At 41.6% G+C, this 24,651-nt stretch overlaps 1 protein-coding gene across 2 annotated transcripts in view; it reads right to left on the bottom strand.

Moving 5' to 3' along the window:
* Nucleotides 1–24,651, bottom strand: part of LOC124775045 (ATP-binding cassette sub-family C member 4-like) — a 191,070-nt gene that overhangs the window by 36,530 nt on the left and 129,889 nt on the right. For both annotated transcript variants that reach the window (XM_047249827.1, XM_047249826.1), the window contains exons 17-19: nucleotides 21,936–22,086; nucleotides 18,558–18,664; nucleotides 2,879–3,002 (exon numbers count right to left, since the gene is read on the bottom strand). In XM_047249827.1, coding sequence (XP_047105783.1) covers nucleotides 2,879–3,002; nucleotides 18,558–18,664; nucleotides 21,936–22,086 — 382 coding nt within the window. The remainder of the gene's footprint in view (nucleotides 1–2,878; nucleotides 3,003–18,557; nucleotides 18,665–21,935; nucleotides 22,087–24,651) is intronic.

Raw genomic sequence — 24,651 nt, 5'->3', positions numbered from 1 at the left:
AAGACATGTTGATGTATATTGTCACAAAATTCGGACTCTTAACAATAAATATGTTCTGAGAATAAGATGTGGGGAATCACTTATTGTTGCAATAAGATCCTGCAACGCCGTTCTTAGGCGTTCCAGCCAAAATTAAGCCCTGCTGCAACGTTAAGTTCGTGCACGGAAAAACTCACCAGGAGTCAGGAGAAGATAACTTGTCCCTCTGAAACACATTGTTACTGCTGATTTGATTCAGATTTACGCTAGCTGTCTTGTTCCTGCACAGTTCAGACTGCAGTGGCGCGACAGGTGCTGTCACCAAAGCTAGAGTTTAGAGACAGTTCTTGTGCGGTACAGTATGCTGTCCGATACCGCCCGACCTTTCCCTGTATTTTCTACATGCACTTAGACAGAAACTTGCGACGATGTTCACTCAGGCATCGAAACTAAAAGTGTCTGTCGGCAGGAGACTTCGTGGTGCAGCTAGGTGCAATTCTGTTACAACTGTGCCGTGGTGTTTTCGGCGAGAGAACAACATAGCACCTCCTACAGCTCAAAGCACTCGACAGTAGCACTACAATGGCACTAATAAATCAGAACTTTTCTACAACTGCGAAATCATACCGGAAATTTCATATTTCCAAGACGATCGAGCACCAATGCACTGTTACCTGCATTTAAGAGCAACTTCAAATAGAGATCCGCTTCAGCGGTGGATCGTCCGCAACGGCATGCAGCACTGGCCAGCAAGGTCGCCTGATCTCACGGTATGTGATTCCTTGTTTTAGAGGGTGCGTGAAGATCTCCATCTCTGTGTCTCTTCTTGCAGCAACTTCGGGTGAATGTGATGCCGCAAAGCAAGAGCAGCCAAACTCCAGACATGCTTACGGAAGTATGGGACGAGTTTGATTGTCGTCTGGATGTTTATCGCGCGTCCAGTTGAAGAAATGGTACATTTGTGAAAGGCAAATGAAAACTCTGATACGAAACATAGTTGTAAAATATACCCCAAGAGTTTACGTTTAGTCATGTAAAAGACATACCAGTGTAAAATCAGATTAATAATCCTATGCGTTACACAAAATGTACTCTAAGATTCCCTCTTCATTGAAGTAGAAGGTAATTTTATAATCTTGTGACAGGATGAACCATTCTGAAACACTCATAAATTGAAGTGCCTCGTTGACTTTTGCCTTCCGAGAAATATTTTTTCGTCACCTTATGCAAGAAGTCATTGACTGTGTCTGCGGCAATATTGGCGCTAATGATTACGCACTTATCTTGGTTGCTAAAACATTTTTCTTTATTTTTAACCTCTCATCATGCGTTTCGGATTATCCCATCATAAGATCTGGAGGGGGCCATATTGAACATCTCTGAACTAGTTTTTGAGTGAAAAAAAACCTTTTTAAATACTCTTTGTAATGATGTATAACAAAAGGTTATATTATGTTTCTTTCATTAAATACGCATTTTTAAAGTTGTGGTATCCTTTTTGAATCACCCTATATACATTACAATGAAGCAATAAAGCTGAGTAACACATTTTTAACATCGAGACACAGCATCTGGTCACTCATAATCAATACATTACAACATCACTGCCCAAAGTGGCACAGGCAAACAATCTTTGCCATCAGGCTGCATTAGTCACAGTATCAACGTCTATGACAACAAGCATATCTCTGACATGTCTACGATTATTACAACTGCTTGTTATTTAACCTCAGTTGTATAAAAAGATAATACAAGAGCCCTAATAAATAAGGGCATAACAGTTACATTTCAGTGCTATTCGGATTATAGTGCAGAAGTTAACTGTCGCAAAGGCTGGGTATAATCGTATAACTAACAATAATTCACAGTGCTCACACACAATTTTTATGCCACAGACCAGATGATGGGGTAACACAGAACCCACAATGGGATGTAAAAAATAATAACAAAAAATTACGACGAAGGTACGTGTATAATCATCAGATACTGTTTTTATGGTTCACAAAGGTTTCGCCAAAGGTTAAGCAACATTCTGCATGATTCAGCCAGTGTGTGGTTAACAAGTGGGGCTTGATAATATACTTATAGACCACTGTATCTGGCTGCACTGATGTACGTTGTTAGCTTCTATACGAGATCGGTGTTCATTGACTCCCTTTGGTGGTATCTGTACATATTTCGTCAGTGGTCATTAAACAATTCCATTAATCAGCAATCAACCGTTGCCTCTGATCTGATACTAATCAGGCGGTAAGCAATTAGTGTTCGAAGCTAGTAGCAGTTCAAATGGCTCAAATGGCTCTAAGCACTATCGGACTTAACAGCTGAGGTCATCAGTCCCCTAGAACTTGGAACTACTTAAACCTAACTAACCGAAGGACATCACACACATCCATGCCCGAGGCAGGATTCGAACCTGCGACCATAGCAGCAACGCGGCTCTTGACCTAGTAGCAGTGATAGCGAAGAGGAATCACCTTGTATCGGGATTAAAGGAGCAGGTGATGCATTCTTACAATGTCTCGGTCCGCCATACAGTTTCAATCTGCCAGGAAGTTTAATATATAAATTGCTGTAGGTAACTACATTTGTCAATATATATTTCAATTTAATATTGCTAAACCAAACACATAAGTATTATTTATGCTGCTATGATCAAATGCGCAAGGCAATGTCATATAATGATTTATACAATGACTTATTTGGATATTATTAACACGCGTGATTATAAACTGAAATTTTTTACATAGAACCACTTTGCGACATGGCTAAATAATTGGCTGTATACAGCAGAAAAACTTACTAAAGATAATTATGGTTTTACAGTACAAAAGAAAGTATGTATTTCCTAGGTATCTTATATCAATAGGAAAACTGAGTAGCATTTTATAAACCTCACCTGTTGAAAGGACGAGGAAACTGTACGTCACCACACCAACAAATGTGCTGCTCAGCAAATCCAGCCATATGCCGAGGGCTGCCGTATTCGTAATGTAAAGAAACCACGCTGACGTATGGCGATCCTGAAGAAGTTGAAAGGAATAAAATGATAAATCGTTCTACAACGAGTAAGAATAGTGGTATTGAGAAATAACGGGTACTTCAGAAGTCCGATGTAAATTCTCATCTCGTAAAACTACTTACTGTCACTATTAATTGAAGTTGATTTCAGTAGAAACTAACTTTAAGTAAAATAACATGGAACATTTAAACTTGGTTTATAATCTTCTTGAGTATGCGACTGAGTACTGCTGTTAAACGTTCACAACATTACGAGTCAACTCTGTCCTAACGTGATACGCAGGTGTTCAAGGAACGTTGCTGATAGTGTAATTAAAAAAATAAGAAAAAAACATCAAATTGAAAATCTCTGTTTTTGTTGAAAAGTATTCTAATGGTTGGTATTAAGGGTATCAGGACATACCTTAATTATTACTGAATAGGAGCAAGAGTACCCTAATACATCTGTAATGGTACCCCTACAGTTTTCAGTAGCATTGTACTTCCAACACGTGATATTATTTCTTATGTTACTAGACTAAGTCAGAAGCTACTGAAGTAGGCTACTTGCACGTGTCTGAACGTTAGTTGTCTAATAGCAAAGTAATACATACAAATCCTATGTAGAATATATTCTTTCAATTACGTACGATGTAGGGAGTAGGTATCTAATAAAATGTATTAAGATTAATGCACATGATGGTAATTAAAAACTATTTTTCAATAGTTTCAAGTGCTGTTTTCTAATAAAAATACTTCGTTTCCTCCACGTCTCCCCATTCTGCGAATACCCCGCCCCCCCCCCAATTATTATCCCCTTACTTTAACTCAGATCCTGGGTGCACTCTTCGTACCCAACATCAAAATCAATAAGGTCATGTAATGACAGGAACTTAGCGTCACTGAAATGATGTACCACAAAGTTAAGAAGTGTGGAATAGTACTTCACGTTATTGTAATAAGGTGCATAGATTTTGTTCTCAGCAATTACAGTCTTTCTGGGCTCCAGATGTCGTCTGACCATTAGTAGACGAAAGACAAACAAATTAAAAAATGACAACACATACTAAGATGACGAAACTCATAGGATAACGATATACAAACATACAGATGACTATAATATCCACTACATAAGGTATGAAAGGGCAGTGCTTTGGCGGAGCTGTCATTTGTACTCAGGTGACTAATTCCGACGTGATTATGGCCGCATGACGGAAATTAACACACTTTGAGCACGGATTGGTGGTTGGAGCTAGACTTTCCATTTCAAAATTCGTTAGGAAATTCAATATTCCGATATCCACAGTATCAAGAGTGTGCTGAGAATAGCAAATTTCAAGCATTACCTCTCACAACCGACAACGCAGTGGCCGACGACCTTCAATTAACGCCCGAGACCAACGGCGTTCGCGAAGAGTTCTCAGTGCTAACAGACAAGCAACACTGCTTTGAAATAACCGCAGAAATTAATGTGGGACGTACGACGAACATATGCGTTACGACCGTGCAGCGAAAAGTGGCGTTAGTGGGCTATGGCAGTGGGCTGTGGCAGCAGGCGACAGACGCGAGTGCCTTTGCTAACAGCACATCGCCTGCTGAGCCTCTCCTGTTCTCGTGACCATATCGCTTGGACCTAAGACGACTGGAAAACCATGACGTGGTCAGGTGAGTCCCGGTTTCAGTTGGTAGGAGCTGTTGGTAGGGACAGAACAGTAGTTCCCAAACTTTCTTAGATCATCACCCATGAGTGCAATCAGACATTAGCTAGTATCCCGGCCCTAGCATCTAACTAAATTATGGAATGAAAGACTTCTTCGAAGGCTTTTATTTTTAAAATGATGAAATATTAATGATGTGTAGTTTTTGTGGGTATGTCGGCAAGGGACGGGGGGTGTTAGATTGAATGGCGAAGGAATTCATAGTGCATTGCAAGTGGTACCCACAACTTCCAGATAAGAAAGCTAACTATTCACAGTGAGAATAGACATTTGTTACAAAACATACTTTCCCTGCATTACTACTCTCCACAGCGGCACTTGCTTGACCGGGACATTGCAGGCCCATTTAAAATCAACCAAGCTGTGTGCACTGCACTTACTGTTCGCAAATCACTTGATCGCTGCACTTTATTGCTTGGAAGACTTCAGGTTGTTAATGCTTTGTGTGTCACACCACAGCCACTAATGGTAATAGTAATAATAATAATACAGCACTATAGTAGCCCGTATGTAGTTACTGCCGTGTCGTGCTGTTAGTTAATTTATTTACCTGTTTCGAAGCGTGTAATGAAGCCATTTCTGGACTATTGCAGGTACTATCTACAACTCGGAGAAGACTTTTCTTGAGATATTTAGTATTTGTTTATACAAGGGGGTAATTATCCTCAGGTTGGGAAACACTGGGACAGAGTGTGGCGCAGGGCTCACGAAGACATGGATCCAAGTTGTCAACAGGGCGCTGTGCAATCTTTTGGTGACTCCATGATGGTGTGGACTGTCGAATGAACAGGTTCTTCTAATAAAACTGAACAGATCGTTCACTGGAAATGGTATGTTCGGCTACTTCATTCACAGACTTCGTTTTTGTGGATGACAATGCCGGGGCACAATTATTCGAAATTGGTTGGAAGAACACTCTTGACGATTCGAGCGAAAGACTTGGCCACCCATATCGTCCGACACGAATCCCATCGAACGTTTATGAGACATAATGGAGAGGTCAGATCTTGCACAAAATCTTGCATCGGCTACACTTTTGCAATTATGGACAGCTCATTACTTCTGCATTAATGTTCAGTCCATGCGACGTCGAGTTGCTGCACCATTCCGATAAAAAAAAGGTCCGACACGATCCCTCTGAGTCTGTCATCTCACTGTATTTTGTGAACAGCGTGTCAGAAGGATTAAAGTGATCAATGAACTCTGTGATGTGAATTTCACGTGCTTAAAGCCAACTGAGGTCTCTACGCAGTAAAACTGGACACAAACGCCGTCTTTGTGACGTTATGCTCTAAACTTTAGACAAAGGAGACACTAATGCCAATGAAAGTAAAACACTACTAAGACATTGTCGGCGAAAACCACAAAAATATTGATGACCGTTTGCAATATCGCTTTCCCGTTATGCTTGACTTTTGGATTAACTTGCGGGATAAAGGTGCGCTGCAGGCATGTAACCATTTGTCAATACTTAGCAAGACTTTTTCACCAGTTTTTGGCCTTTGATAACAGAAATCCACTTGCTAGTAAAATTTTATTCATTTACTCATTTGTGCCATAGTTTGTCATAAAAAGATTTAAAAACAGTGTGTACTGTGAATTGGCGAGTCACCGTAATATTGAAGTACCGCCCGTTTGTCAGTTGGCATCAGCAGTGGTCGGCAGCTGTGATGGGTTCCCGAGGCAGCAGAGCGGGCGAAAATGCAAAACAGTCGAGTTCAGCGCCACTGTGAGGCGATGATCGACCGTAGCTCACAGGGAGAGCGGTCTGGTGTACAACAAGGGAGCGGCAGCGAGTTGGAGCAAGCGCCTGGGACCATAGGTAGCAGCAGCAGCAGCAGGGCAACCCATTTTGCATGCGGCGCCGGCCCGTGGATGGTGCAGCGGCCGGTCTTGTTTACTTACGTCCTAGAGTGGTAGGTTCAGGGAGTCGGCTGCCGAGCAACGCTGGCTGCGAAGATGGGAGGAAGTTGGCTCCGGCGGCTGGTGATAAAGGCCCTGTGTGTGTGTGTGTGTGTGTGTGTGTGTGGAGGACGTGGTGGCCAACTGTCGCTACGGGGCTGGAAGCTAGAGGACGTGTCGAGTCAGCCAGAGAGCAGGCAAGGAAGCACAAAAAGCTGGCAACCCGGCCGGACGTCGTCTCTACAGAGTGGCAATATTGTATGTTAGCAGCGGGGGCAGCCCAGTGGAATCTGATTTGTGCATGTAGAAACCTGGTATCAACACGAGCCATAGGTCCCTGTTCTGAATTAGCGAACGGTGTCTAGCGTGTTGGCTCCAAGGAAGGAGGTTAGCAGACGGTGTGTAACGTATTGGCTGCAAGGGAGGTAGTTAACGCAATTCGATGGAGCTGCGCGTTATGATCCATAGAAACGAATTCAGGGCCAAATGCACCCCACGCAGAAGTGGAAGGGATGCATTGTCAAAATGGCTCTGAGCACTATGGGACTTAACTTCTGAGGTCATCAGTCCCCTAGAACTTAGAACTACTTAAATCTAACTAACCTAAGGACATCACACACCTCCATGCCCGAGGCAGGATTCGAACCTGCGACCGTAGTGGTCGCGCGGTTCCAGACTGTAGCGCCTAGAACCGCTCAGCCACCCCGGCAGGGGGATGCATGGTCACAATAACATTGACCACTGAGTGATTCCGTTCAAAGACACCTGGACCAGCAAAACGATCATGTTAGAGAATACTGGATATACCCCTCGTAAGGCGAGAGGTGGGAACACGTAATTCACTCAGAACCAATGTCGAGCGCGTTCGTTCTAGTAGTCCAGTTGTTATGGTGTGGAAAAGCAGGCCCTAATGTTCAAGGACGTACTGTCCTCAAAACCTTTGAACTCGCTATACCTACAGGTATTTGTTAGTGTCATACTGTACTCCTTTCCCAAGAGCTTCTTCTTGGGGGTGGCCAAGCGGCTCTAGGCGCTTCAGTCTGGAACCGCGAGACTGCTTCTATCGCAGGTTCGAATCCTGCCTCTGACATGGATGTGTGTGTTGTCCTTAGGTTAGTTAGGTTTAAGTAGTTGTAAGTTCTAGGGATCTGATGGCTTCAGATGTTAAGTCCCATAGTGCTCTGAGGCATTTGACCCACATAACAGGGGGTTAATTCAGAAACACACTTATTTTCTAATATTTCAACCTCAGTAACACTAAGAAAAAGGGATATTACAAACCAAAGCGGTCATAACACTTCCATAAAATTCCATTAATGTTATCACGTATTTTAAAAGTCCACACACTACTCAATTGAAGACGATGGTGCAAAATCTTCTCCACAGGTCTACTCCATACACTGAACGGATTTCCTCTACAGTATATACTTGCACACGCTGCAGCAATGCAATGTTTTAAGTAATTTAGGATCGTCAGAAGTTATGTTGATTACAGAGAAAAAAACCGTGGCGTCAAGTCAGACGAACGTACAGGTCAAGTGACAATGCCTTCAGATCCTGTACAGCGGCAAGATAACAGGTGTAACAGGCAAGTGAGGCCTTTCCTATCCACTAGAGAGTAGAGAGCAGAACACCCTTTCGCCTTTGGAACTTCCTCTACGAAAGCCGTAGTGCTTCGGTTAGTATCTAAAGCACCTGTTATCCGTTAACGTTTCGTCAGTAACATAAGGACGAATTACATAGTCTCCAATAATCCCACACCAAACATTTACGGTCTACATCCCCTAAATTTCAACCGATCTTAACACACTGTGGATTCACAGTGTACCAACAATGCACATTTCGTTAGTTCGGCTTTCTGTAAGTTGTAAAGGTTGCCTCTTTGGTGAAAAGAATTTATTAGAGAAAGAAAATACTGTAGAGACGCCACATCAGAACCAAGCGACGGTTAGCCGTGCATCGTCTGCTATGCTACTGTTTAATTTGCTGGTGACGTGGCAAGTTATGCTTGTGGCAATTATTTGCGTGCAATTAGTGAACGACTATGGACTGACATATTCGACGGATAGTTGCTCTAGAGCTGACGTGCGAATTACAATCAACAGCTGCCAGAACACCTATTTATTCCTTTGCTTGTTGCATTTTTGCCTCTTATCCATGGCATAGCATTTAAGTGAATTGTCGTCCTTATTTGTTGCACACTGTCCGTCAGGTTATCTTTGTGCGTGCAAGTCAGCTGCTCTTTTCGAGCTCCTCGTGCATTCTCCCCAAAGTAGTAGGATGTATAGCACTTCATGGTTTATGAAAGCCTTTTTTAAAGCAATCTGTACTCGAGTTATGTGAACTTCCAAAAACAGAACACAAAGCTACTCGCACATTTCCTCCGTAACCCTTTTGTGACACGATCGCCCAGGTGCAATCTTTATTGCCTCCATGTCCTTACCTGGGTACGAAATGAACTTCTAACGTAAGACAGCAACTGGTTTGACACTCACATTGATCCTAAGTTGCAAATACTGTAATTTCTCAGAAACCACTCGTCGTATTTCCGAGAGAAAAGTGGCTGAACTTTTCGTTTTGACTTCTAACAAGTGAATGGACCAATCCGAGATTTCTAAACCTATCCTGAAATTTTTCCCTCAGAAAGAATACACTGAAAGAAATTCACTGTCAAAATCTTGACTGCTAAGGTGCACTGCAAATATATATTTTTTTTAAGTTAAAGTTACTCATTTTTGCCAGTAAAAACCGTTTATAGCAGCAGTTTTCATAGCCCGTCCTCCCTAGAGCGAATTGGCAAATAAGCAGATGCGGACACACACACACACCCACAAGCGCGCGCGCGCTGATTTCAAGCTCTTAACCATACCCAAAATGTCTCAAATAATTATTTTTTTTTAAAACTTGCAATTACTATCGATAGCTAAACTATTGCCGATGTAATTGTTAAACAAGTGATTAGAAGTGGAAATAATATCAAGGCAGAGTATGGTTTTACATTACAGGCGACTTTCATCAATCGGGATTTTCATTCGTTGACATTAAATATTTCATAACAATTCCTGAAGCACAGTTCTTATGATAATTTTTGAATACTGCGTATTTTCCTAATAATTAGATTAGATTAGTACTTGTTCCATAGATCTTGAATACGACGCTTCGTAATGATGCGCAACGTGTCAAGTTAATAAAAGGTGTCTATACAAGATATTACATTACACAAAATATTACATGACACTTAATAATTTTAATTTTTTTTGTGGGGGTTGGGGAAATTACCCACTTACTATATCCAAAAATTAATCTAATGAGTAGAAGGAGTTGCCATTAAGAAATTCTTTTAATTTCCTTTTAAATGCTACATGGCTATCTGTCAGACTTTTGATGCTATTAGGTAAGTGACCAAAGACTTTTGTGACAGCATAATTTACCCCCTTCTGAGCCAAAGTTAGATTTAACCTTGAGTAGTGAAGATCATCCTTTCTCCTAGTGTTGTAGCCATGCACACTGCTATTACTTTTGAATTCGTTCGGATTGTTCATAACAAATTTCATAAGCGAATATATATATTCTGAGGCTACAGTGAAGATTCCTAGCTCTTTAAATAAATGTCTGCAGGATGATCTTGGATGAGCTCCAGCAATTATTCCGATTACACGCTTTTGTGCAATGAACACTCTTTTACTCATGATCAGTTACCCCAGAATATGATGCCATACGAAAGCAGAGGATGAAAATAGGCGTGGTAAGCTAATTTACTGAGATACACATCGCCAAAATTTGCAACGACCCTAATAGCATAAGTAGCTGAGCTCAAACGTTTCAGCAGATCCTCAGTGTGTTTTTTCCAGTTCAACCCCTCATCAATGCATACACCTACAAATTTTGAATATTCTACCTCAGCTACCGATTTCTAATTGAAGTCTATATTTATTAATGGTGTCATTCCATTTACTGTGTGGAACTGTATATACTGTATTTTGTGAAAGTTTAATGAGAGCCCATTTGCAGAGAACCACTTAATGATTTTCTGAAAAACATCGTTTACAATTTCACCAGTTAATTCTTGTCTGTTGGGTGTGATAGCCATACTTGTATCATCGGCAAAAAGTACCAGCTTTGCATCTTCGTGAATACAGAATGGCAAGTCATTAATATATATTAATGAAACAGTTGCTTGTTTGTTCCCTGAAGTCGTTCCAAAAATGTGAATCGTCTATTGGATGATGAAAATAAACATTTCCCTTACACTAGGCGCACATGATAAAAGAAAAATTGATAATTTCAGTGACAGCACTGTAATGGAGTGAAAACGGTCGTGGCCGGTTTTCTGCATATTGCGCTGTATACCAGCATACTTGATCAAATTCGTAAAATGTGGTGATGCAGAAGTGCCTAAAGTTTAACGATATTGTTCCGCTGATCAACATGAAAAGACGAAGGGGTAATGGAAATTATGTTGCCCGGCAATTTTCTGAAAAATATTTTAGACTGTTGATAAAATTTTTTATCGAGAGGCTAAAATCACACTGTTAATTCCCAGTGGAATCCGAATTATATTAACAGTCTTTTCGTCGCTCTCCTAAAGACAGAGGCGTCGTTATGTCCAGGCCAGTAGTCCAACAAAAGCAATGAATTATTGTCTGCAAATGGTAAGAGACGATTCGAATGTAACACTGAAAACTGTTCTTTCCCTGTTTCCAGATTCTGCTACATCGATTACACTATTTCTGCAAATAAACAGACCTACGAGGTGCGGCTAGAAAAAAACCGGACTGATGCTGGAAAAAACATTTATTTACAATTATTTACAATTTCATGTTATCTCCTTCAATGTACTCTCCTCCTCAGTCTCTACACCGCTCCATACGAATTTTCCACTGTTCATAGCAATGCTGCAGATCATTTTCGGTAAGTCCATACATTACTTCCGTCGCTTTTTCTTTTACTGCTTCAACAGTCTCAAATCTAGTTCCTTTCAAAGCTGACTTGACTTTAAGGAAAAGAAAAAAGTCACAGGGGGCCAAATCAGATGAGTAGGGTGGATGATCTAAGATGGGAATGTTGTGTCTTGCCAAAAACGTCTTCACTGACAACGCACTGTGAGTTGGGGCATTGTCTTGGTGAAGGATCCATGACTTTTTTCTCCACAAATCGTTCCGTTTTCTCCGTACTCGCTCACGTACGGTAGCCAGGACGCTAATGTAGTAATGCTGATTCACTGTTTGTCCCTCTGGTACCCAATCAATGTGCACAATCCCTTTGATGTCAAAAAAAAACAATCATCATTGCCTTGAATTTCGATTTTGACATTCGTGCTTTTTTTTGTCGTGGAGAACCAGGAGTTTTCCAATGTATCGATTGGCGTCTAGTTTCGGGATCGTAAGTAAAAAACCACGATTCATCGCAAGTAATAACATTTTGTAAGAAGGTGAGATCACTTTCAATGTTTTCCAGGATGTCAGAACAAATCATTCTTCGGCGTTCCTTCTGTTCAATTGTGAGACACTTTGGAACCATTTTTGAACACACTTTGTTCATGTTGAAACTTTCATGAAGAATCTGTCTAACACTTTCCTTGTCAACTCCTGTTAACTCAGACACTGCTCTGATTGTTAAACGGCGATCTTGTCGAACAAGTTTACCGATTTTTTCAATGTTTGCATCAGTTTTTGCTGACAATGGTCTGCCAGTGCGAGTGTCATCACTGGTGTCTTCGCGGCCATCTTTAAATCGTTTAAACCACTCAAACACTTGTGTTCGCGATAAACAATCATCGCCGTACACTTGTTGTAACATTAGAAACGTTTCACTTGCAGATTTTCCTAGTTTGAAACAAAATTTGATGTTAACACGCTGTTCTTTCTGTACACTCAACATTTTCCGACGCACAGACAAAACGTCAACTACTTAAAACAGACGCCACGGGCAGACTGAGTGCAGGAGGCAGATGAAACTCGAGGAGTAGGCGGAGCGAGAGTCACGTAACAGGCCACGCGACTTTCAGCCTTATTGCATTCGTTTTATTGTTTCACCAGTACTAGTCCGGTTTTTTTCTAGCCACACCTCGTATTTTCTAAATTTTTGTTTGTAATTTACTTTGACGTTCCTGAAGACAGATGTAAAGCTCCGGCAACAGTGATCCACTGATACTTATCACTGGATTTGTTGTATATAAATGTGTCAAAGCATTCATCGACTGCACAAGCCACTCTGGCTTTTATCTCCTCGAAACGTTTTATTTGCACGAAACCTGAGTGATTGGGTGCATACACAGTATTTTAGGGGGTACCAGAAAATTTTGCTTCATGTCAGTAACAAATCTCCTCCATACACATACTTGAGGTAAACTATTTAATTTGGTGGCTTTCTTTTCTGTTTAATTAGCTGAATCTATTTAAATCGTTTGAAAAAGCCTGGAAATCAGTAATGTTCATCTCACTTGCAATTCAGAGCCTCAGAGCCCCTAGTCTCGTAGATCTTCTTTGATAACGGTTGACTGACTCTCAGGAACAGTTCTAAGTCGTGCAGATAGTTCTTCTTCTACACTTTTGTGCATATTTCATACTTTGTGTAAACCTTTCTTCCATTTGCACAATTCATGTACAGATTTTACGAAACGAAACCGCCTTTGCACACTGCTTATGTATAAGCGTTTTTTCCTTCCTTTCTTTAACTAAAAAATTATAGCCTTTCCTTTCTCTCTGAAAGCTATTACTGTACACGTTTTATTTGGGTTCTGCACTTTAATTAGCACAACAGTCATCGATCGAATCCCAATTCACGGAATCGTCCAAGTTATTTACTGTTCGCTCTGATGTTTAAACAATTACTAGCGAAATGTCGACATCACTGGAATGAATGCCCAAGAAATTAACTAATAAATAACACATATGTAGGTCTTTAGGAGGAGCAGACGATATCGACTGCATACTTTGTTCTTCACATCTTATCTCTGCAAGGTTGCAAGCATTAATTGTATTCCACATTACTGTGAGAAGGCAGGTGTTGTTTGCAAGCATATGCCACGAAATCATACATAAAATTAATTAAGTCTCCATTATTAACACTTTGCGATACTGCAAGGGGAATTGCTAATTATTATAGATGTTAAATGAGTTGCAGATTGGAGCGCATAAATTGTGAACTATAGTGTCAGAGAAACTACACTCCTGGAAATGGAAAAAAGAACACATTGACATCGGTGTGTCAGACCCACCATACTTCCTCCGGACACTGCGAGAGGGCTGTACAAGCAATGATCACACGCACGGCACAGCGGACACACCAGGAACCGCGGTGTTGGCCGTCGAATGGCGCTAGCTGCGCAGCATTTGTGCACCGCCGCCGTCAGTGTCAGCCAGTTTGCCGTGGCATACGGAGTTCCATCGCAGTCTTTAACACTGGTAGCATGCCGCGACAGCGTGGACGTGAACCGTATGTGCAGTTGACGGACTTTGAGCGAGGGCGTATAGTGGGCATGCGGGAGGCCGGGTGGACGTACCGCCGAATTGCTCAACACGTGGGGCGTGAGGTCTCCACAGTACATCGATGTTGTCGCCAGTGGTCGGCGGAAGGTGCACGTGCCCGTCGACCTGGGACCGGAGCGCAGCGACGCACGGATGCACGCCAAGACCGTAGGATCCTACGCAGTGCCGTAGGGGACCGCACCGCCACTTCCCAGCAAATTAGGGACACTGTTGCTCCTGGGGTATCGGCGAGGACCATTCGCAACCGTCTCCATGAAGCTGGGCTACGGTCCCGCACACCGTTAGGCCGTCTTCCGCTCAGCCCGCCTCCAGTGGTGTCGCGACAGGCGTGAATGGAGGGACGAATGGAGACGTGTCGTCTTCAGCGATGAGAGTCGCTTATGCCTTGGTGCCAATGATGGTCGTATACGTGTTTGGCGCCGTGGAGGTGAGCGCCACAATCAGGACTGCATACGACCGAGGCACACAGGGCCAACACCCGGCATCATGGTGTGGGGAGCGATCTCCTACACTGGCCGTACACCACTGGTGATCGTCGAGGGGACACTGAATAGTGCACGGTACATCCAAACCGTCATCGAACCCATCGTTCTACCATTCCTAGACCGGCAAGGGAACTTGCTGTTCCAACAGGACAATGCACGTCCGCATGTATCCCGTGCCACCCAACGTGCTCTAGAAGGTGTAAGTCAACTACCCTGGCCAGCAAGATCTCCGGATCTGTCCCCCATTGAGCATGTTTGGGACTGGATGAAGCGTCGTCTCACGCGGTCTGCACGTCCATCACGAACGCTGGTCCAACTGAAGCGCCAGGTGGAAATGGCATGGCAAGCCGTTCCACAGGACTACACCCAGCATCTCTACGATCGTCTCCATGGGAGAATAGCAGCCTGCATTGCTGCGAAAGGTGGATATACACTGTACTAGTGCCGACATTGTGCATGCTCTGTTGCCTGTGTCTATGTGCCTGTGGTTCTGTCATTGTGATCATGTGATGTATCTGACCCCAGGAATGTGTCAATAAAGTTTCCCCTTCCTGGGACAATGAATTCACGGTGTTCTTATTTCAATTTCCAGGAGTGTATGAACGGAAACTGAAATTCGCTTTACAAATTATAATCACGTTGTGCCTCACACGCCATTATTATTATTACCAATGTGTTTTCAACCAAGGATATGTGCCCAAAGTGTTGCATATGTGCTGCCTCCTACAGATACGGCAGGGGTATGGCAGCAATATCGTGTGTACAAGGTATAAAAGGGCAACGCATTGGCAGAGATGTCACTTTACTTAGATGATTCATGCGAAAAGTGTCCGACGTGATTATCGGAGTACGACGGGAATTAGCAGACTCTGAATGCGGCATAGTAGATTGAGCTAGACGCATGGGACATTCCGTTTCGGAAATCGTTAGGGAATACAGTATTCAGTGATTCACAGCGTAAAGAGTGCGCCGAGAACAAAATATATCAGGCATTATCTCTAACCACGGACAAAGCTGTGGCCCATTGTCTTCACTTAACGACCGAGAGTAGCCGTGTTTATGTACAGTTGTCACTGCTAAGAGACAAGCAACACAGTGTGAAATAATCACATAAATCAATGTGGGGTGTACGACGAACGTATCCGTTTCGACAGTGCGGTGAAATTTGGCGTTAATGGGCTACTGCAGCAGACGACAGCCGCGAGTGCCTTTGCTAACAGCATGACATCGCCTGTAGCGTCTCTCCTGGACTCGAGACCATATCGATTGGGCCCTAGACGACTGAAAAAGAGTGGCCTGGTCAAACGAGTCCCGATTTCAGCTGGTAAGAGGTGATGGTAGGGTTCGAGCGCGGCGTAGACGCAATGAAACCGTCGACCCGAGTTGTCGGCAAGGCGCTGTGCCAGCTGGTGGAGGCGCCGTGATGGTGTGAACTGTGTTTACGTGGATTGGACAGGATCCTCCGGTCCAAGTGAACCGATTAGTAACTGGAAATGGCTATGTTCGGCTACTTGGACTTCATGTTCAACAGCGATGGAATTTTTATGGATGGCAATATGCCATGTCACCGGGTCACAATTGATCGCGATCGATTTGAAGAACATTTTGGACAATTCGAGCGAATGACTTGGCCACCCAAATCGTCCGATATAAATCGCATCGAGCATTTGTGGAACATAATGGAGAGGCCATTTCGTGCACACAATCCTGCACCGGCAACACTTTCGCAATTATGGATGTCTACAGAGTCAGCACGCCTTAGTATTTCTGCAGGGGACTTCCAAGGACTTGTTGACTCCATTCTCCGTCGAGATGCACCATTACGCCGGGATAAGGGAGTTCCGACATAATATTAGGAGGTATCTCAAGACTTTTGTCAGGTGTAATTTCCAGCCGCTTGGCGAGGTAATAATAATTTGGCAGATTTCAACATCTTTTTAAAATACTTGCAATGTGTCTTATTTATTTATCTTACTTTTTTTTTCTTTTTCGAGTCTTTAGTCTTCTGACAGAATTACTCTCCTGTACCAACCTCTTCATTCCAGAGTAACACTTACAACGTACTTCCTCAATTATCTGCTGGATGTATTCCAATCCCTATCTTCCTCTACAGTTTTTACCCTCTACAATTTCACCTATTACATGGAAGTTATTCTGTGATGTGTTCACAGTATCCTATCATTCTAATCTATCCTCTTGTCAGTGTTTTCCATATATTTCTTTCCCCGAAGGTTCTACGGGGAGTCTCCTCACTGAATACCTTACCAGATCACCTAATTTCCAACGTTCTTTTGTAACACCATATCTCAAATGCTTCGATTCTCTTCTGTTTCGGTTTTCCACAGCCCATGTTTCACTGCCATACAAACCTTTGCTCAAACGTACGTTCTCAACAATTTCTTCCTCAAATGAAGGTCTATGCAGGAGAGAAATTCCCTTTTTGCCAGTGCTAGTCCCTTTTCAACGTCCTCCTTGGTCCGTCCGTCATCAGCTTTTTTGCTGCCTAGGTAGCAGATTTCCTTAACTTCATCTATTTCGTGATCACCAATCCTGAAGTTAAGTTTCTTGCTGTTCTCATTTTTGCTACTTCTCGTTGCTTTCATCTTTCTTCAATTTACTCTCAATCCATGTTCTTTACTCATTTAGCAGATCCTGTGATTTTTTCTTCAATTTCACTGAGGATAGCAAAGTCATCAGCTAATCTTATGATTGATACCCTTTCAACATAAATTTTGATTCCACTTTTGATCTTTTCCATCGCTGCTTCGTCGATGTATAGATTCAACAGTAGGGGCGATAGACTGCATCTTTGCCTTAGACTCCTTTTAATCCGAGCCCTTCGTTCCTGGTCTTCCACTCTTAATGTTCCCTCATGGCTCTTGTACGTATTGTATATTACCCGTCTTTCTCTATAGCTTATCCCTATTTCCCCAGGATTTCCAACATCTTGCACGGTTTGACATTGTCGAACGCTTTTTCCAGGTGAACAAGTCCTATGAACGTGTGTCGATTTTTCTTTACTCTTGCTTCCACTATGAATTGCAACGTCAAAATTGCCTCTCTGTTGCCTTTACCTTTCCTAAAGCCAAACTGATCATCATCTAGCACATCCTCAATTTTATTTTCCATTCTTCTGTATATTATTCTGGCAAGTAACTTGGATCTATGAGCTGTTAACCTGATTGTGCGATAATTCTCTCTCTTGTCAGCTCTTGCAGTCTTCTGGATTGGTTGGGTGATGTGTGTCCGGAAGTCAGATGGTATATCACCTGATTCACACATTCTACACACCAGTGTGGATGTTAGTTTTGTTAATTTTAGAAATTCTGATAGAATGTTATTTATCCCTTTTGTCTTTTTTGATATTAAGTCTGTCTTAGCAGCTACAATTTTGACGTCGTATTTTTTCGGTGTATTCTTCCTATATAAAAACTTTGGTGACAGTTTGGACAAGTCGAATTGGACAGTTCCCTTGCACAATATTATAGTTAACCAAGTGAGTTGCATTCGAAAAAGCAGATTTAATATCGATATCTCTTTGTAATTGTTTACCTATATTAAGAGACTATATGTCGCTCAGTGATCACTCTCTTGTAACAGTATTACTGTGTCTTAAATGGAGACGGAAATATGAAAGTGACGAGTTTAGTTGAATCACTTGTATATCTACTTCTTGCAGCTCTAGATAGTCTTCAATTTCTGAAATTTTGCTAGTTATTACGAGGCATGAGGTAGTTGTTTTAGTTTCGTACTCCTACAGCTACGTTTGTAATTTAGATCTGTTCTCTCGACCTGCTAGAAGTAAATGCTTCTCAAAGTATTCAGTTGCTGCAAACACAGCAGTTTGGTAAGTGGGACAGCCGAGACCTTCGGGCTGAAACATTAGATTAGTGTATGACTCGCTTCCCTTGTTGTTGTTTCTGTTGATTCAGCCGCTTTCTGTTACCAAAAACTTCTGTGTAATGAGGAAACAAGCGACGTACCTGGTGTTCATCGAATTCTTTCCGTACAATATCCTGAACTCCTGAAGATCTTATTGTGGCCAGGCCGTTGAGTGTGTCCGAAAGATGGGAGAACATGGGACTTCTACCTGAAAAATTCAAAGTCGTGTTAAATGTCCTGATATACGGCATGACAGACAAAATGGCAATACTTTGTAGTTTACTTAAGGAAATTGAAAACAAAATTGTTGTAATTTTTTTACTCGTGTGACTTTATGTAGAGAATGTCAATTAATAGAAAGAGGAGCGACAAGAAACAAAAGTTTTTATTTAGCTTCTCCAGAAAACTAGAATAACCTACAGACAACTATCAAAATGATGGAAATGTCTCCGTACAAGTATTTTACAAAGCACTGGACCCTCAAATGAGAAGCGTACAGTTATGATTTGTGGTTAAAAAAGTAATACAAACAACTTTCTGTAGCAACTGTGAAGCACTCATTGTGCACAGCAACAGTTAGTACCATCAGTGATTTAAAAGAAAGAATTCTGCACTATTTCCCCTTAGCAAGAAGCAGCCACATGTGTTATACGACGTTCATACCGGATGGCGAACATGCCATGAGAAACACTGTGAATTTCACACACATGTTCTACAAATAATTTCTGAAAAGACCTACCGATGTGCAGTTTCTTCGTGGAAGACGGCCTTCATACCAATGACCAACTCTTATACGATCAGCACTTTATGTAAAAAAATCAAGTAGTTCATAACCTTCAAGATTGTCCTATGAACACCAACACACGATAACGTAATTTTTACTTAAAGAAGTGTGAGCTCCAAAGCTTAATATACTGTAATCAGTTGTTGTTCATTAATGCGACCCCTCATTAGACAAAAAAGTAAGATGTAATTGCGTAGTTCAAAAATGGCTCTGAGCATTATGGGACTTAACTACTGTGGTCATCAGTCCCCTAGAACTTAGAACTACTTAAACCTAACTAACCTAAGGACATCACACACATCCATGCCCGAGGCAGGATTCGAACCTGCGACCGTAGGAGTCGCGCGGTTCCGGACTGCGCGCCGAGAACCGCTAGACCACCGCGGCCGGCGATGTAATTGCGTAGGTTAATACAAAAGTTTTCTGGGTATGATGCCGCGTAATATTGTAAATAACTATCATTGGATATAATGAACATCGGCGATGGTTGCAGTCGCCACCTTTTGCGAGATGGAAACGCCAGTTTTATTTGGCGACAATTATTTTACAACATAGCGTGACACCTTAGCTAGGATAAATCAAAGGCCAGGTGACGTTCAGTTTCTGCAGCTTGCTTGTATTCAAACTGCTGAACAGCACTTGTGTGGTAAGAATTTCAGCATTATTTCTTAGCTTCTCCTAACAGGCGATTTCTCTCATTTGCTTTTAGTGTTACTTTACTGCTGCTTTTAGTCGTGTAAAGGATCGAGTAAACTGTCACTGTGCTTCGCTACTATTGTTACGTCCACATACATACTCCGCAATCCACCATACGGTGCGTGGCGGAGGGTACCTCGTACCACAACTAGCAACTTCTCTCCCTGTTCCACCCCCAAACAGAACGAGGGAAAAATGATTGCCTATATGCCTCTGTACGAGCCCTAATCTCTCTTATCTTATATTTGTGGTCTTTCCGCGAAATGTAAGTTGGCGACAGTAAAATTGTACTGCAGTCAGCCTCAAATGCTGGTTCTCTAAATTTCCTCAGTAGCAATTCATGAAAAGAACGCCTCCTTTCCTCCAGAGACTCCCACTCGAGCTCCTGAAGCATTTCCGTAACACTAGCGGGATGATCAAACGCCGGCCTGGGTGGCCGAGCCGTTCTAAGCGCTACAGTCTGGAACCGTACGACCGCTACGGTCGCAGATTCGAATGTTGCCTCGGACATGGATGTGTGTGATGTCCTTGGATTAGTTAGGTTTAAGTAGTTGTAAGTTCTATGGGACTGATGACCTCAGAAGTTAAGTCCCATAGTGCTCACAGCCATTTGAATCTTTTTTTTTTTTTTTTTTTTTTTTTTTTTTTTTTTTTTTTTTTTTTTTTTTATCAAACCTACCAGTAACAAATCTAGCAGCCCGCCTCTGAATTGCTTCTATGTCCTCCCTCAATCCGACCTGATAGGGATCCCAAATGCTCTTGAGATTCCAAATATCACCACTCCAGTAACGTCCCTCTTCTAAAGACAGAGGAATCTCCAGTTTTCATCATCTAGGCTTAGTCGTTTGCACTAGCAAATAATGAGTTCAGCAGAGCTGAGGATACGAGGCAAATAGAAAAGCGTCGTACAAAAAAACCAAGATGTACGGTAACTTCATGAGATTACAGAATCTTGCAATATTACATTTCTCAGCAAAGTGTACGCAAATTTTCGAATTTAAAGTATCTCATTCACGGTTTTTCATAATTCCACAAAGATTATTACACTGCCAGAATTCTGTGTCGTTCAAAGTCGATTATTTTACATTTTTCTGTGTTATGCACGGAAATTAGTTTTCCTATAAATTTCACGGTGAAGTAAAAAATACAACTTTGTTTTTATTCCTGCATGGTGGAATTGATGTAATATCATTCATAACAGATGGCACTTACTATGACTAACTTACAAACGTAATTTATTTGAACCTGATGACGTGCCATATTTTAGAAATGTATTTAATTTGTTTTCATACTATATCAATATCTTTAACTTTTATTATATTTTTAAAGGTTTTTCATTCACATAAATTATATTTTTTTCAAACCTGTCGTCATTTTTAAAAGCTGAAAAGACATTATAGTTAATTTGACGATCATAAGATTCCAGATATTTGTAGAAGGAATTGCAATTTATATAAATGATGAAATTTGCGTATTCGGTCAGTTCAGTTGTTCACTTCAGAAGTCTCTCCTTTTTATGCTCTTAGAACAGTGAGTTATTGCGAAATTTCTCTTCGTTTGAGCCTTACGTCACAGTGCATACAAAAATGCTTCAGAGATTTGTTAAAATATTCTTTGGGAAATCTGTGATAAGTGAATCGAAGATAAAAAGTGTTAATACCAAGATGTGGCAATAATCTTCATTTTTATCAGAGAAAATATGACGGACCTTATGTAATTTCATGAAGATCATGCAATGGAAACTCCTCTTTGACCTTGTCACCAAATTAAACTTAAGTAATAGTCATGTAATATCTTTCCTTAGAATAACACAACAAGTATTGCACAGTTGGTGTGTAGCACAAGAGTGCAATAAGATAACAATAATAACAATATCTGAGGGGTATTGTATAGTTACCACTTCTCAAAGATTTTGTGTTGCGGAACACTCTGATAACCATGTGGGTAGTGTTTTCATTGTGCAGGGGAAACTGGAAGGCAGGTGACGCTCAGTACTTACGGATGCCTTCGAGTCTTTTGATGTTTCTCCCAGTTGTCATGAAACGCTTCGCCACAACGCCAAACAGTGCTCCGATAATGACCATCGGAACAATTAGCAAGTAGTTCACCACGAGGACCATTGCCAGGATGCCGCAGAGCGCCATGTATACCTGCAGCGGCAAGAACACGTAGCATTGCGTCACTCGAGTATCAATCAGGCTCTCAGTGAAAACAGAATCGTTTTCGTATTACCTATAATAATATTATTTACTTGCTAAACATTTTTCTGAAGACGTGTTTTTTCTCAAATTCACACAAATTATTATGCTCATCTAGTAGTTAAAAAAAAGAACAATGTAATGTACCAATGAAAAATGTGTAACAGAAAGTAATCTATGGCTTGTTTACCGCTGGCATGCGTCCTATTCCTGAGCGTATAGGTGATACAAGTCTACATAAATTACAAATCTTCATAATTGAATATTCTTTTTGAAATCTTAGTAAGTGGTAATTAGAGGCATCTGCCCAGAGACGTTTCCCTTCCTCCCAAAGGCAGTGAACATCATAGAATGATCCTAGTCACTCCTCTTAAAGTACATACTGATCGCTTTGGATCTCTGTAGACAGTGTATCAGGTGGTAAGCTTACGTATGTCACGACAGTGAAGTGTTGTGTACGCTATGTGGCACTCAGATTTACGGAATCGTACAGTAAGATGGATCGACGTTGGGTCTTGGCAGAAGGCCAAAAAGAAGCTATCATATTTAGACGACTGTAGTTGAAAGTCACGCCTCTTCAACGACAATACACTAAAGGAATTGACGTTCTAAACGAAGGACTCACCGTGTTCTAGGGATAGGTGGGTGGGGGGTTGGCGGGGGAGGAGAGGACAGCACGGCTTTAGCAGCCGTGCAGTGCGGACGTGTTGCCGGCTGCAGTGCCAGCACGCTCGCCCTGTTTACTTCCTTAGGCCGACACTAACGTGACGCCGCAGCGCAACAAGATTATGGCGAATCATTACAGAAAATCAACATTGAAATTAGCTTTCAGAAACGAACTTGTTAGACCAAAAGCACTCAATGTAGTCAGGTTTTTCAAGGAAGGTGCCAAGATCCCGGCTGCCAACATCGTTGGTATCCACTTTTCGATCGTACCTGTAAGTAACACGGCCTACGTGCAACTTATTAACGACGCTACAAGCCGCAAGGTTCTTCGAGAGATGAAACAAAGTCTATGAGACGCCTCAATTCGCCTCTCCAAAGAAGGAGAACGAAGACCTGGGCAAATGGGAATTGAACATCATTTGTTAATGCACATTTGAATTAGAATTTATTAAAATTACCAAATTCCTCAAAAGTCAGCAAACTTAAAAGGATGGCCCCCAAAACCAAATGTATAGTTACCAATTTCAAAATGAAGAGCATTGCAAAGCAAAGATTCAGGTATGACGAAATTTACCAAATATTCTGTACATCAATGAACATTTGAGAATAAAATATTAAATTTACATAATCTTAACGGTGTAGGATTTAAGTAGTATCATACAGCTCTTAAAAATTTTTAGCAGTGCGTCAAATAATGTACACAAACTCACAGTAACACCGGACTAAACCTTATCTGGACACATCCAACGGTATTTAAATCGATTTAAAGAATGTTTTAACCGCGCAGGATTAGCCGAGCGGTCTGAGGCGCTGCAGTCATAGACTGTGCGGCTGGTCCCGGCGGAGGTTCGAGTCCTTCCTCGGGCATGGGTATATGTGTTTGTCCTTAGGATAATTTAGGTTAAGTAGTGTGTAAGCTTAGGGACTGATGGCCTTAGCAGTTAATTTAGGTTAAGTAGTGTGTAAGTTTAGGGACTGATGGCCTTAGCAGTTAAGTCTCGTAAAAAAAAAAAGTTTTAGGTAAAGACGTATACAACTGTAATAAGAAATCTGAAGACGAAACTTTTACGTATAGAACAACTGTAATAAGAAATCTGACGGTGAAGCTTTTGTGTATACAACCACTGTAATAAGAAACTTTACAAAATATTCGGAGCAATGTTTTGGCACTGCAAGTGGTCTGCACAGGGCGGTAGAACCCATTACACTCCACAAGAAAGCGGAGCAGTAACCCAAATTAACTAGTTCTAAAACATACATAAGACTGTCATTACAAACACAATAAAATTAACGAGCGCAGCATAGCGTGGCATCAAGTAGCTGAATCTCACACTCAGGAAATTAGATTTAGGGTTTAGCGCAACTAACATTGTGTTTTACAATATAAGAAAGGACAAGTAAAAAAAAAGTCCTGGTACCAGGTGACATAACAGAGGCGTATAATAAATTATTATAATTTTTCTTCATTTACAAGAAGCGGAAATTTTTTTGTTGCATGGCCCACGCTACCGCTCTTAGACAGACAATTCCATTAATACCAAGGGAAACCAGGCTGAGTCATCTCTATAAGACTGGCTGTGAGAACACCGATGGAGCATTAAAAATTACACCAAACTGTACACTGTCTACAACGGCAAAATTTACTGAATGCCAGTTCAAAATGGTTCAAATGGCTCTGAGCACTATGGGACTTAACATCTATGGTCATCAGTCCCCTAGAACTTAGAACTACTTAAACCTAACTAACCTAAGGACAGCACAAAACACCCAGCCATCACGAGGCAGAGAAAATTCCTGACCCCGCCGGGAATCGAACCCGGGAAACCGGACGTGGGAAGCGAGAACGCTACC

This window comes from Schistocerca piceifrons, chromosome 2 (genome assembly GCF_021461385.2).
Source record: "Schistocerca piceifrons isolate TAMUIC-IGC-003096 chromosome 2, iqSchPice1.1, whole genome shotgun sequence".
NCBI lineage: Eukaryota > Metazoa > Arthropoda > Insecta > Orthoptera > Acrididae > Schistocerca > Schistocerca piceifrons.
This window is presented reverse-complemented; position numbering and strand designations above follow the sequence as displayed.